Here is a 15,078-nt window from a genome sequence, read left to right as displayed (position 1 = left end):
CTGAGTGTATTAAAATGTTTAGATTCTTTTGAACCAATAGCTTTATACCTCTAGAATTCTAAAGATGTAACATAAAATGCAGAAGAATTTGTCAAAATATTTAATATATTATTACTTAGAGCAAAATAAGAGAAAATGTCTGATAATAGAAAAAGTTTTAAATACAGTGCAGAGATTAAGACCACAGATAAGAAAGATGGATTCCAATTTTAGCTGAACCAATGGTAATCATGAACAAGTTATTGAACTTCTCTAAGCTTTGAACTGTGGTGTTGGAGAAGACTCTTGAGAGTCCCTTGGACTGCAAGGAGATCCAACCAGTCCATCCTAAAGGAGGTCAGTCCTGGGTATTCATTGGAAGGATTGATGCTGAAGCTCAAACTCCAATACTTTGGCCACCTCATGTGAAGAGTTGACTCATTGGAAAAGACTCTGATGCTGGGAGGGATTGGGGGCAGGAGGAGAAGGAGACGACAGAGGATGAGATGGCTGGATGGCATCACTGACTCGATGGACATGAGTCTGAGTGAACTCTGGGAGTTGGTGATGGACAGGGAGGCCTGGTGTGCTGTGATTCATGGGGTCGCAAAGAGTCGTACACAACTGAGCAACTGAACTGAACTGAAGCTTCAGCTTCCTTGCCTGCAAAACTGCAATAATATTACCTCTCTCAAAGGAACACTGTGAGAATTCATCAGCATGTTAAGCACCCAGCATGGTACCTGGCATATTACATGCTCCATAATGGTTTGCCCTTAACATTAAGTCTAAGGAGGGGTTGTTGTTGTTTAGTCACTAAGTCACACTCAACTCTTTTGTGACCCCACGGACTATAGCTCACCAGGCTTCTCTGTCCATGGGATTTCTCAGGCAAGAATACTGGAGTGGGTTGCCGTTTCCTTCTCCAGGGGATCTTCCTGACTCAGGGATCAAACCTGCATCTCCTTCATTAGCAGGCAGATTCTTTACCACTGAGCTACCAGTGAAGTCCAAGGAAGGATTACTTAGAGCCAAAAATAACGATGTTGTTTATAGAGGTATTTCTTAATGACATAGGAAAATACTTTTGCTATAATAAAAACAATACTTTGTTAAATGAAAAAATACTTTTGCTAACAAAAAGCAGCAAATTCTATCCATCTAAATAAGTGTATCTAGCTATTCAAAATATGTCTAGGAAAAAGACTAAAAACAATATATGCTAGATGCTATGATGGGTATTTCTATTTAGTGGGAATTGGGTGAAGTAAATTGTGAGATTCTTCTTTCTAATGTTGTACGTTTTCTTGATTTCCCCAACATTCCACAAATATTTATTACTTTTATAATTAGAGAGAAAATAACTGAAGAGGTCACAGTATAATTTATTCAGAAGAGTGATGTTTAGTGATCATTGTACTCTGATGGCTGGGAAACCCTGATAGCATCAATCTTGTAAGCTCCTGTAGGCTTCACCTCTACTCCTGAAATGAGCCACAATTTGTTCAAATGTTCTTTTCTTCATGAGAACCACCCACTATGACTAAATAAGCACAGACTATAAGTCTGCTATTATAGGTCTCAACAATTAGTCACAAAGCCCCACAGCCAGAAATTTCTTCTGAGATCACCTGGTTCAATGTTATCATTTTACAGCTGAGAAAATTGGGCCTGCAAGGTAATCAAAAACTTGCCCAGGAATAACTGGAAGGCAGACCTACAACTAAAACACTGGCTTTCAATCCAAGTTCTTGCTCTCTCACCATTTCAGTGGATATGACTACAATCCTTGCCTGTTGGAAACATTTTTAGCAGAAAAGTTTCCAGGCTATTTTTGTAAGCTATAGTCAGTTTTACTACCTGACACATAATGAAAGTTGTACGAACAGTTATTAAGCCAAATTACAATTCCAATATCTCTCCTCCCTCCCCTCATTTTGCACGCACAAATTCAAAAAAGCATAACCATGACCAATCAGTACCTATGAAAACACAACAATGACAACTGGCTAGAAAACTACATAAGTCAATATTTTCAAATTGCAAACTTATTAGGCACATGATCAAGACTGCAGACCAGGGACGAAGTAGGATATCATCTAAGGTAATCAGCACAGCAATTAAGTTGAGAGAGTAAAATTCAATGAAAGTTGCTTCAGGGTCTTTGAAAGCAACCACCAAAAATAACCTGAGTAAGTGTTACACTCTTAGAGATTTCCTTTTCGGACACAAGGACTTTGGTTTTCCCTGCAAATCGAAGATCCCCTGGAGGAGGGCATGGCAACCCACTCCAGTATTCACGCCTAGAGAATCCCATGGACAGAGGAGCCTAATGGGCTACAGTCCATGGGCTCCAAAGAGTCAGACATAAGTGAAGCGACTTAGCATGCAGCATGTAGAAACTGAGGCCTGTCTGATAGAAACATCATCATTTATCAGGAGTGTAATATCACAGCAGAAACCAGCAACCTACCCAGCCTCTTTGAAGCCACCTGAGACACCATCATCTCTCAAAGACAGTGCAGTCAAACATCAGTCAGTTCTCCTCTCTTGCAGGCATTGTATTGCTTTGAAATTTGTCCCTGACCAGGTTGGGATATGCTTCACAATTTTTGTCTCTCAACACCTGACAAAGTTGCTTCTTGTTTAAAGTCACTGGCCAGGGAAGAGAAGCAGAGGGGAAGGAAAATGCCTGATTTCCTTCTGATCGGTGAGCTTTTGTGACAGAAGCCTTGCTACACATGGACATATTCTCCCTGGTGATCCAAGGCAGTGTAGCCATCCACTCCTGTTATTCAGTGGTTACTGCCAAACATATGCCACTGGCTTTGGAGAAAAATGCCTAGAACGCTTTCAAGTTGATCATTTAAAAAATCATCCATGTCTGAGTACATTTACAGCTTTCTTTTAAGAAAGAATGTAGAAAAATCTAAAGAGAGGGTCCAGCAATTAGTTAAGTCTAGATTTAGGTTTCAAGATGAACAAAAATACCAAAAAACTTAATTTCTGATTTTATGCCCTGGCTCATGAATACTTTCTTAAACTAAATACTCAGCTTCCAGTTATAAAATCTCCATTTCTTTTATTAGAAAGGGAAATCCCTGATCATCTTAAACATATTCAAGAAGTAGTTCCAGGGCTTCCCTGTTGGCTCAATGGCAAAGGATCTGCCTGCCAATGCAGGAGACACAGGTTCAATTCCTAGTCCAGGAAGATCCCACTTGCCGAAGAGAAACTAAGTATATGAGAAACTAACTATTGAGCCTATGCTCTAGAGCCCAGAACCTACAACTACTGAGCCTACCTGCTGTAACTACATGTGCACCCTAGAGACTGCACTCTGCCAGAAGAGCAGCTACAGCAATGAGAAGCCCACACCACAACTACAGAAAAGCCCTCACAGCAACAAAGACCCACTACAGCCATATATAGGAAAATAAACAAATTATTTTTAAAAATAGGAGTAGCTCCAAAACATGTATTTCTGCTTTACATCTTCATATGAACTAAAATGTTTTGGTGGGGATGAAATAGATGGCTATTTAATCACTTAAACATTTCAGAAATTATACAAGATTTCAAGGAAGTTGGCACAAATCAGAGCTTTCTGGGCCAATATTCTGAGCCTAGAATATCGCCAGGGCTCAAGAAATTAAGGCCCAGTGGCCCCCAGAATGTAACACTTAAGGAAGAAAGAGTATTAAATCCTAACAGGTTTTACTTTTAAAGAAAAAGTGCCATCTTTCTATACAACAACGTAATTTGGATGTCTTTTACAAGCTTCACAGTTTGGAGATATTCTTTTCAATATTTCTCCTTTGAAAACATGTCTCCTGATTTGCGCAGTGTTGTAAACACTGAGGCTTTGGTCAGTCAGCAAGTGATCATGCCCCCAGAGCCAGGAACCTAATTGGGCTTTCTGGATGATGTAATTAGGTCTCTTTTCTGATAAATACTTCTGAGTCCAAAGCGGCTTTGTGTTAAATATGGATGCCCATACAGAGGCTACCCACTCCTCTGTCATCTGCCCTTGTTAATTGTGCCTGCTTGGATGCTCCTAAAGGCCATGGGCAAGGGAAGTTTTCAAAATCTGTTTGGGGGTAATCATCCTTAATGATCTTTCCAAAGCAGGAATGACCGAAATGGTTCACTGAGGCTCACCCTAGTTCATGTTTCTGCAGCACCATGTGCTGAAATATACATGATAGCTGGGAGTCCTCTGCCATCTTAGGGCGTTTGTGATTACTAGGGAGAAGCTGCTCTGTCACCCGAAACCCAGAAAGCCCTCAGATGCTTTGTGCTATGAGAAAGGCTCATTTAAGCCAAAACACAGCCTGGTATTTTGAACAGCTTCATCAGGGGTTCTGAAGTTCCATTAAAGAGGGAAAGAGTTACCATATAACCTCAGCAGCAGCAGCAGCAGCCAACACAGGAATGTTGTACTCTTCCCTTTTGTTTCTAAGCTTTAAGAACATATTCTTAATTTGAATTTCAGGTCAGCTCCCTATTAACTTCACACACACACATCCCAGGGGTTGACTACAGATTCCAAAGACCTTCATAATCACAAGCAAAGAACACTACTTTGCATAACTAATATCTTTTCCCCAGAATTCAATGCTTAAGCCCTATAACTCTTTTGTGCCCCTGAAACATGACCAAGACAGCAACAACTATTATTACTAACCAGAATGTGGCAGAGGGCTGAGAAAAGAAACTCCTGGCTTCAGAAATAAATTCTGAAGGCACGTGAAAATAAGAATCTGAATACCTAAAGGCACAAAAAGCAATTGAGAAGATTTAATTCTTTAGGCCAGGACAGTTTTTACTCTTCATCAAATGCTGAAAGAAGTTTCTATGCCAGAATTTACCGTGTACCATATCAAGTATTTTAAACAATGGAATTAATAATATTTGGGCCCCTTTTTTGTTAAAAAGCGAGGTACCTAGAAGACTCAAAGTCATAGAGCCAGAAAGTACATAGGTAGATGCCAGGGGCTGGGGAATGGGGGGAGAGATGCGGGAGGGGATGGAGAGTTAGTGTTTAACGGGGTCACAGCTTCAGCTTAGGAAGGTGAACATTTCAGAAGATGGGAAGATGGCGAGAGTTGTACAACAATGTGAATGTCGTTAGCGCCACTGAACTCTACACTTAAATACAGTTAAAATAGTGTGTTGTATATTATGTGACTTTTACCACAATAAAAAATTTTAAGAAAAAAAATGGGATTTATTTTTAAATAAGAATTTTTCTTACTGAAAAAATGAACAACAGGCACATACCAGAGCCAGATCCAGAGGCAGTCACATCGTAAATCAGATCTTTCAGAGTTTTCCCAGCATTTACCAGATTGCATTCAGAGAGGGGCTCCTCCACATTCGGTCTCTTTTTCTTTCTGTAGGTGCACTGTCGACCTTGGCATGCCCATACTGTCAGCACTGAAGCTATGGACAGGAGGAAAACTGGCACGGTGACAACAATGGTCAGCTCCATGGGTCCAAGCTTTGGGGCGTTTGGCGATGCTTTAATTAAGAAAAGAAAGAACATGACCATAAGTCAATCCATGTTAAGTATTTTAGAACTGGAAATGCAGTCACCAAAAATTCACATCTATAATGTGCAGCTACACAATATCCACTCATGCTAGTTGGTAAAGAGTTTCTGTGGTAAAAAGCGAAGGCAGGGAAAGAGAGTTGAGGTTAGGATGCAACTGCGGTTAGGTTCTGTCAGGTGACAGTGGAGACGGGATTAGGATCTCGTGGAAAGCTCTAGCACCCGGGATCCTTTTTAAAGCCTCCAAATCATTTAACATCTCATGAGTACTTTCTCCCCATGTTTCAGTCATCCATCCTCAAGGCATGTTCGCTCCTTTTTGCCACAGATGATCACTGAGCTCTTACAACACGTTGCCACTATTCCAGGTGCCGGAGACAGGGCAGCGAGTGAGAGAGCCCACATGCTTGCTCTGTGGTGCTTTATGCTCTCACATACCCACGGACGGAAACGTGAAACAAAAGCAAGAGATCCTAAGTCAAAGAAAATAAAGTCCAACAAAGAGACAGACTGATGTGGGATGCGACTTGTAGACAGACTGGTCACGGAAGGCCACTCCGGGGAGGTATCAGGGAGCAATAAGGGAAGTAGCTCCAGGAAGCCTGTTCTCAGCAGAAGGAAATCAAATGTAACAAGGGGCCCTGAGGCAGAGACCTACTGCGCATGTTCAGGAATAATCTTTGCCTGGAGCACAGTAAACAAGGAGAAAGGTGAAAGGAAATGGGGTCAGTGAGGTCAAAGAGAGAAGGGTCATGTGGGCTCTTGCAGGCTAAAAGGACTCTGAATTTTATTCCAAGTAGAAGCTGTTGCAGGGTTTAGAACAGACAAAAGATAGTATCTAACTTATATTCTGAGTGGCTGCTGTATGAACAGAGGCTAGGGGAATGAAAGTAAAAGCTAAGAAACCAATTACAGCGTGTCTGGTATTTTCAGTGTAAGCATTTTTGCCACAAATATGTTTGCTGAATAACTAGTTGGCCATAAGGCAGTTTTGCTGTAAAAGATAAAATAACAAAAAATAAAAGGGTGACATTAAAAAGGAAACAATGAGGGACTTCCCTGGCCGTCTAGTGGTTAAGACTCCGTGCTTCCAATGTGTGGAGCATGGGTTTAATCCCCGGCTGGAGAACTAAGATCCCATATGCTGTTTGGCGTGGCCAAAAAATAAATAAATAAACATTAGAAAAAAAAAAAAGGAAACAATGAAATGTGAAAATTAATAACAAAATTTTAAATATTTTATAGTTAAATATGAAATATGTGAATATATTTAAAATGTGTAAAGGTTCATGGTGATACTGCATAAATAATTAATTTTATTTAGTGAGTTGTAGGAGAAGGCAATGGCACCCCACTCCAGTACTCTTGCCTGGAAAATCCCATGGACTGAAGAGCTTGATGGGCTGCACTCCATGGGGTCGCACAGAGTCGGACACAACTGAGCGACTTCACTTTCACTTTTCACTTTCATGCATTGGAGAAGGAAATGGCAACCCACTCCAGTGTTCTTGCCTACAGAACCCCAGGGACAGAGGAGCCTGTTGGGCTGCCGTCTACGGGGTCGCACAGAGTTGGACACGACTGAAGTGACTTAGCAGCAGCAGCAGCAGTGAGTTGTACCTAAGAACTTGTCCTCCAAGTCTTTTGATCATAGTATTTTATATATATATAGGCTTGTTGATTCATCTCCTCGTTTAGTGCAACACTTTTTCACTAAAATGTATTCCTTCCTTAAGAGAAGTACCAGGGCTTCCCTGATAGTCCAATGGTTAAGAATCTGCCTTGCAATGCAAGGAACACCAGTTCAATCCCTGATCCAGGAAGATCCCACATTCCACGGAGCAACTAAGCCCCTGTGCCACAACTACTGAGCCAGCCCTCTAGAGCCCGAAAACCACAACTACTGATCCCATGTGCTGCAGCTCCTGAAGCCTGCGCACCCTAGAGCCTGTGCTCTGCAACAAGAGAAACCACCACAATGAGACGCCCATGCACCGCAACTACAGAACGGCCCCTGCTCGCGGCAACCAAGAGAAAGCCCACATGCAGCAACAAAGACCCACCACAGCCAAAAAACAATAAGAAATTTAAAAAAGAGAAAGAGAGGTATCCGTTTCCAAATACTAGGGTGTATATTTGTAACTGAGTTTTGTATTGCTTTGTGAAAGCCTCTCTGCTGTTGTTTGTTCTCGGCAAACTGTCACATGTTGATAGATAAGTCACATGTTGATAGTCCATGTCCACTGACAGACATTCCAAAGTTGCATGGAAAATGTGGGTTCAACTCTGCACCTTCAAGTCACCAAAGGATTTGAAAACCAACATTATCATTTTCTAGTACCGTACACAATTTGGCTTTACCTTCTCTTATTTCACATTTCAGTAATTGTTGTCATCCAATGTTTTAAGATCAACAACATCTACTCATCATTCTATAGACCATTATGACAGCTAACATTCATGTAATATAAAAATGGGGGCACTCCGTCAATGGAGAAATGAAACCAAACCATCAAACCAAAGTGTCAACCAGTTATTTGATCTTCTACAGCAAAATTGCCTTGAGGCCAATTAGTTATATGACAAAAACTGTTTGTTGCAAAAATGTTTGCTGTAAAGATGCTTACCTGGAAAATACCTACAGCCCAATTAGAAACCTGATGCAATAATTGAGGCAGGAGATGATGGTTTTGGCTGACAACTCTATCTAAAATAGTATCTCCTTCTTATTGCTTGTTTATTCTCTATACCTTTTTCCTGTTTTATTTAACTTCCTGAATCTTATCACTATCTGGAACATCATATATTCATTTACTTATTATCCAATTCCTTCCAAAGCACATATGCTAGTTCTTCATGAGAGGAAGAACTAAGTCATTTCTCAGATTTCCTTCTTTGCAATGACAGTCCAAGAGAGCTTATTATATTAAATGTACTTGAATTTCACTTACAACATGTTAATCAGAATATGAGAACATAATTCAAAAATAAATATTATTTAATTCTAAAGGAAAAATCATCAAAGTCCTCAAAAATGTGTTCACGAAAGTTTCACTATAATCCTAAAATAGTAGTCTATCTACTACTAATGAATAAAAGATTTAAAACTGTTAAGTGAGCTTTGGAAACATATTTCATGCTCTTCTATTTACTTTGCCAGGTGAATTTCGGTGGATCAAACTGTTCTGAGTGTCACAGGGTTCCTCTGAAATCATTAAAAGTTGTACAGGTGCATAGAAGGACAGCTTGGCCTTGAATGTTCTTAGGACAAGGTGCTAAAAAGTTCTCAGACTTGACTTTGCTTAAGAAACCATCAACAATGGAAGTTGCAACTTCAAAAATTTGCTGTTATGAAAAAGCTTTATTGTCCACTTCAAAATAGTCTTTCAAATATACATTTCAAGTTGGATCCATATTTTTATGTCCTCACAGAAGTATTTCCAGAATTCTAAGAAAGCCACAGAATGCACTTAATAATTTGCAATTTACATAAACCTGTACTGACACATGATTTTAAAAAATAAAATTCCATTATTGGATACATTTATATGGATAAATTTTATTTTGATACATGTTACTAGGAACTATCAATATAAACATTATAGTTAAAAAGCTTATTGATTGCTTTCATTTTAGTAAAGCTCTATTAAGCAGAGCTCAGATCATCACTATAGCAACCAATAAAGAGGCAAAAGGTCAGCAAGCCTGAAAATAGCACAATATCTATAAAAGTGCTCTTCTCTGGTGATGGCTACTGCACTCAGGGATGTTTATTACAGATGGGCAATGTTTCTACTTTTGTGAACAAATTTACTGATATGAGTTAGTAAGAAAAAAAGATGACTCGGCTAGAAAAAGGCTAGCAACACCATCTAGAAAGCTTCCTAAGCACTGAGCAATTTTTAAGGCAAACATTTGTAAAACTATCTTCTAAACCAAATGCTGATTATAATCTCTACAAGGGACAAATGAAGAAAACTGTAGTCTATACCCAATGAGTCATGGTAGAAAAAGACAGTAGTGCAGTTAAGAATACATTTTAGTAAGTTATCTTGGAAGAGCCTATTAATTTTTCTAGCAGGTTTTACAGTCTTGATCATAGGAGAACTCCTATTTGACAATTTCTAATTTCTCTGACCATGTCAACTGAGATGATTTCTCCACGGAATAATAGCTCCATGGTGGGGTATATATTAATCCCAAAAGTGAGTTCCGGGAGTGCTGCATTGCTAATTCTAGTTATTTCACTCCCTAGTAAATTAAATAGAAGAAGATGGGAAAATAGAGACAGGTACTAGCCCAGACGGATGAGTGCTTAGCTTACAAAAGTCTCTGCTATATAAGTTCTGCAATACATTAAACCAAGACAGAGCAGGGGAAGGAAGTACAGATAAGGCAGGAAGAAGGGCATGTATGAGGTGGGAGATTCTGCACAGCTAGAGGGAATCATGCAGAAGTTAAAAGATTGTAAGAAGGTGTGTTCGTGCGTGCTCAGTCAATTCAGTCGTGTCCAACTCTTTGTAACCCCGTGGACTGTAGCCCTCCAGGATCCTCTGTCCATGGGATTCTCCGGGTAAGAATATTGGAGTACCTACTCCATGCCATGCCTTCCTTCAAGGGATTTTCCTGAACACTAGGAATCAAACTGGTGTCTCCAATGTCTCTTGCATTGCAGGCAGATTCTTTGCCCACTGAGCCACCTAGGAAGCCCCTGTAAAAAGCTAAGTAATGCCAAAAATGGAGAAGGAAATGGTAACTGACTCCAGTATTGTCATCTGGAAAATTCCATGGACAGAGGAGCCTAGCAGGCTACAATCCATGGGGTTGCAAAGAGTTGAACACAACTTAGCAACTAAAGAACAACAAAGACCAAGGGAAAAAAAAAAAAAAAACCAAGAAGAGGAAAAAAAGAAGAAAGAAAGGAAAGAGGAAGGGAGGAAGGAAAAAGGAAAGAAAGGAGAAATTTTTTAATCTTTGTGAATTTACAACTTTCCCTAAAGAAAAAAAAGAGTGAAACTGGTGATGGTGAAAGCAGTGGTGGTTATCAATGCTCAGATAAAGTTCAGATCCAGTTTAGATACCTCAGCTTCTCCTAGGACAGTTTTCATGACCTCCTCGCCATCTCCTATTTCTGGCTTTAGGGAAACGAACTCCTCAAGATTAAAAAAAAAGATGACAAGATGTGAGGATGGTCTCCATGTTTCCTCCCCTGCTGACCCTTTCTGTTGTTTATTAAAAGTATGAAAAATTATTGATGTGTATGAGATTTATGTGACCTTCACATCAATTAATTTGCATTTCCTTAGTACATGCTATGAGGAGGAGATGCCTTAGAACTAGGCAGAGATGTGGACTTGATCAATTGCTTCAAATAACTTGTATTGACCACGGGCACAAAAGTCTGTAGTATATTTATGTTCAACTTAAAGATATATTTCTTGACTGTATGTGAATGACATTCAACTGAATAGAAACTAAGATATTACAATGGAGAGATGTATAGAAAATGAAGATATAGTGACTGAAAAGATATGTACGGACTGGACAGCTGTTAAAAAAACATTTGCACAAAGAAAATAGAGGCCTTCATCCAGACAACGTGAATTTTTATGAACCATTTCAAGGTTAGTGCTTCCTTCCCAAAAGTTGCTATAGCAAGTAGCTACATAAATTTAAAAGGGTCCAAAACATCCTTAAAGAAACCACAGAGTAATTTATCATTAAAACTGCTCCTCTTCCTTTCATTAAATTTTTCCTCAAGTGAAAAGATGCTATTATTGCAAGGGTGAATCCATGAATGTATTAATATAAATATCAAACCTTCGACTGCCTCCCTACTACCAACTCCCCCACAAAAGAGAAGCATTTCTTTCTCCAAGCTTGTGGCTTTGAAATGTTCTCAAAATAAATAACCAAAAAGACAGTGTTGCTGGGGATGTCTTCTGATGGGTCTGTTTCTATCCTGGCACCAGAAGAAATGCCACCAGGAACCTATAAATGACATGGTGATGTTCAGTCCTTCTATCTACCCTATAAACTTCTATGACCTCTGACTTCAAATAAAGAGCTTTTTGTTTAGTTCACACATTTCTGGGGGGAAAGTGTGGAAATAACTGCAGCTGAAACAGAAAAAAAGAAATACATTACCTTTAAGATATTCAAAGGTACCTTGTTAATTAGCTCAACAGGAATCATTAATTTTGTCAAAAACAGAATGACATGTCAAGAAATGAGAAATCTCTCAATTCTTCATGATTAACCTACTTTACCTGACATTTCAAACCTCCTTTAAATATGGGTAGCATTATTTCAAACATTTCCTTGATTGTAATGAAAGTACATGTCTAATTTATTTCTTGTTGCTTTACTACTTTGGTTCAAAACCTGGAACCAAAAGGATTGGTGTGTATTGTATAATATTCCTCTAGAACAACTCTGGGGTTGGAGGCAGGAAGTTGGGCAGATTCCACATCTTTGTGTAGTTTAAAATCGACTAAGGATACACGACCCATCTAGGGTGCAATTCCAAAACAACTTTGTTGTTGTTCCGTCACCAAGTCGTGTCCAACTCTTCGTGACCCTATGGACTGCAACAGGGCAGGCCAGGTCTGCAGGCAAAACTATGGAGAAAACTTTATAGGAGCAAGGGATATGGGAGATAAAAAGATCATAATGAAGAGTTCCATTCATGATGAATCAGTCTAATATAAAGAATATGTAACTGAACTTATATGTGTGAAGTACACACATGGGAAGTAGAATGGGTCGAAGGAATTACATCACAAACGCTAGTTTTATTTGTCTGACACGTCAATGTAATTCTTTACTCCCGATTACAGGGTCCCTCCACCACCACCATCACTTACCAAAGCTTGTCCTAGCCTCCTACTTCTTCACAGTGACCCTTATAAATGTTACCAGGAAAAATCCAATGAGAAGTTAATTTGGTTAGATCCCTCCATTATGCTCCACTACAGGGGGCATTATATGGTCCCCCTTCTTCACAGAGAGAATAATCATGTCAAACAGGTAGTTTCTGATAAATGTGAACCTCAAGTAGGTGAACAATGGCAGAATATTTTCTTCTCTAGAGATTCAACTGAACCCTGACAGTGACAGAAATAATAGGAGAATTATTTCCACCTTTTGACCAACTAAGATGAGGTATCAACGGGCCGTTCCATCATTCGGTGCTCAATCTGTAAATGGCTATCTGCATACACGTTCTACATGTATGGCCTGATTTCATGGGTGCGGAACAGACAGGGAGCTCCACACATTAAAATATTTCCTGGCTAGTTCTCCTTGTCCTTCTGGTTTCTGGGAGGAACACTGAGAAGCTTCAAATCTTCTTTTGTCCACCAGCACCTGAATTTAAGAATAATAATTACTTTATATTTTAAGGAAATAGGAATATTAGATTGAAGAATGAAGAATATAATCTTTGGCATCAGGGGTAGGAAGAACTTTGACTCAAGCAGAGGTGAGACTAATACAATGTAGAAGAATTTAAATTGGTTTCACAGTTTTTCTTCATTTCAGGGCATGTACCAGGGTTAGTTTATTAATCTGTCATCAAAACACATATTCTTTTATTTATTCATTTTATATTAGAATATATTTGATTTACAAAGTTTTGTTAGTTTCAGATATAGAGAAAAGTGATTTAGTTATATATTCATATATCCATCTTTTTTTCAGATTCTTTTTCCATTATAGGTTATTACAGAGTATTGAGTAGAGTTCCCTGTGCTAATGTAGTAGATCCTTATTGATTATCTATTTTATATATAGTAGTGTGTATTATACTACTATTCTATTCTATTCTAGTCTAGTCAAAGCTATGGTTTTTCCAGTAGTCATGTATGGATGTGAGAGTTGGACTATAAAGAAAGCCGAGTGTCAAAGAATTGATGCTTTTGAACTGTGATGTTGGAGAAGACTCTTGAGAATCCCCTGGACTGCAAGCAGTTCAAACCAGTCAACCCTAAAGGAAATCAGTCCTGCATATTCATTGGAAGGACTGATGCTGAAGCTGAAACTCCAATGCTTTGGCCACCTGATGCAAAGAACTGATTCACTGAAAAAGACTCTGATGCTGAGAAAGATTGAAGGCAGGAGGAGATGGGATGACAAAGAATAAGATGGTTGGATGGCATCACTGACTCGATGGACATGAGTTTGGGCAAGCTCTGGGAGTTGATGATGGATAGGGAAGCCTGCTGTGCTGCAGTCCATGGAGCCTCAAAGAGTCGGACACAACTGAGCGACTGAAATGAATTGAACTGAACTGAACTGAGTATTCTTAAATGAGGCTTCCCTGGTGGCTCAGGTGGTAAAGAACCTGTCTGCAATGAATGAGACTGAGTTTGATCCCTGGGTCAGGAAGATCCCCAAGAGAAGGAAATGGCAACCCACTCCAGTGTTCTTGCCTGGAGAATTCCATGGACAGAGGAACCTGGACAGCTACAGTCCATGGGGTTACAAAGTGTCAGACACAACTGAGCAGCTAAGACTTCACTTTTACTTTCACTTTCATTCTTCAACGATACATTTCTATAAAGAAATTAGATAGTAATTACTCAAGGAATATGTTAGTGTTTTGTTTTTTTTTTTTAAGTCAATCTTTTCCATAAGAAAAAATGAAAGTTTCTTGGAAACAGCACCCAATCTCATAGCGGAGAGCATTGTTCAGAGAAAGCACTTAAAATATTGATGGTGAAGGAAAAGTTACACTTCTCTGTCTTAAAGTTCCAGCTAATATAATTACTCCTGCAGATAACAGGAAGACAAGAGGAGAAGGGGACGACAGAGGATGAGATGGTTAGATGGCATCACCGACTCAATGAACACGAAGTGAAGTGAAGTGAAGTGAAGTTGCTCAGTCGTACCCAACTCTTTGCGACCCCATGGTTAGTAGCCTGCACCAAGCTCCTCCGTCCATGGGATTTTCAAGGCAAGAGTATGGAGTGGGTTGCCATTTCCTTCTCCAGGGAATCTTTCCAACCCAGGGATCGAACCCAGGTCTCTCACATTGTAGACAGACGCTTTACCATCTGAGCCACCAGGGAAGTCCATGAACATGAGTTTTGGTAAACTCCGGGAGTTGGTGATTAACAGGGAGGCCTGGTGTGCTGCGGTTCATGGGGTCGCCAGGAGTCGGACCCGACTGAGCAACTGAACTGAACTGAACTAAACAGATAACACATTCACACAGAGCAGCTTGTTCACTTGAAAGGAATGACATTGAGATAATATTTTCAGTCAGTTCAATGTCTGTATAATGACTCCCAAAAGTATTTCAATAAACAGGTAATAGTATTTACATAACTGAGAAGAGGATGGCTTATATAGTGTAAAATCCTCAATTTAGGATTGCTTATAAATTTCACTTTCAATTTCCTATTATATCTCTATGAACAAAATTTCATGATTAAAATCAGTGTACTTGTTCCTTGAGACAAGAAATGCTTCCTATATTAATCTCTTAGAGCACAAGTTTGACTTTTTGTATGCTTACATTTCACGTGCTTTCCAAATGCAAA

The 15,078-nt window shown here is 39.4% G+C and overlaps 1 protein-coding gene across 1 annotated transcript in view; it reads right to left on the bottom strand.

Annotated features, from left to right (window-relative positions):
* Positions 1-15,078, bottom strand: part of ACVR1C (activin A receptor type 1C) — a 52,384-nt gene that overhangs the window by 24,211 nt on the left and 13,095 nt on the right. The window contains exon 2 of the mRNA XM_027560255.1: positions 5,263-5,502. Within this exon, the coding sequence (XP_027416056.1) occupies positions 5,263-5,502 (240 nt within the window). The remainder of the gene's footprint in view (positions 1-5,262; positions 5,503-15,078) is intronic.

The sequence above is a fragment of the Bos indicus x Bos taurus genome, chromosome 2, assembly GCF_003369695.1.
Source record: "Bos indicus x Bos taurus breed Angus x Brahman F1 hybrid chromosome 2, Bos_hybrid_MaternalHap_v2.0, whole genome shotgun sequence".
In the NCBI taxonomy this organism is placed as follows: Eukaryota; Metazoa; Chordata; class Mammalia; order Artiodactyla; family Bovidae; genus Bos; species Bos indicus x Bos taurus.
This window is presented reverse-complemented; position numbering and strand designations above follow the sequence as displayed.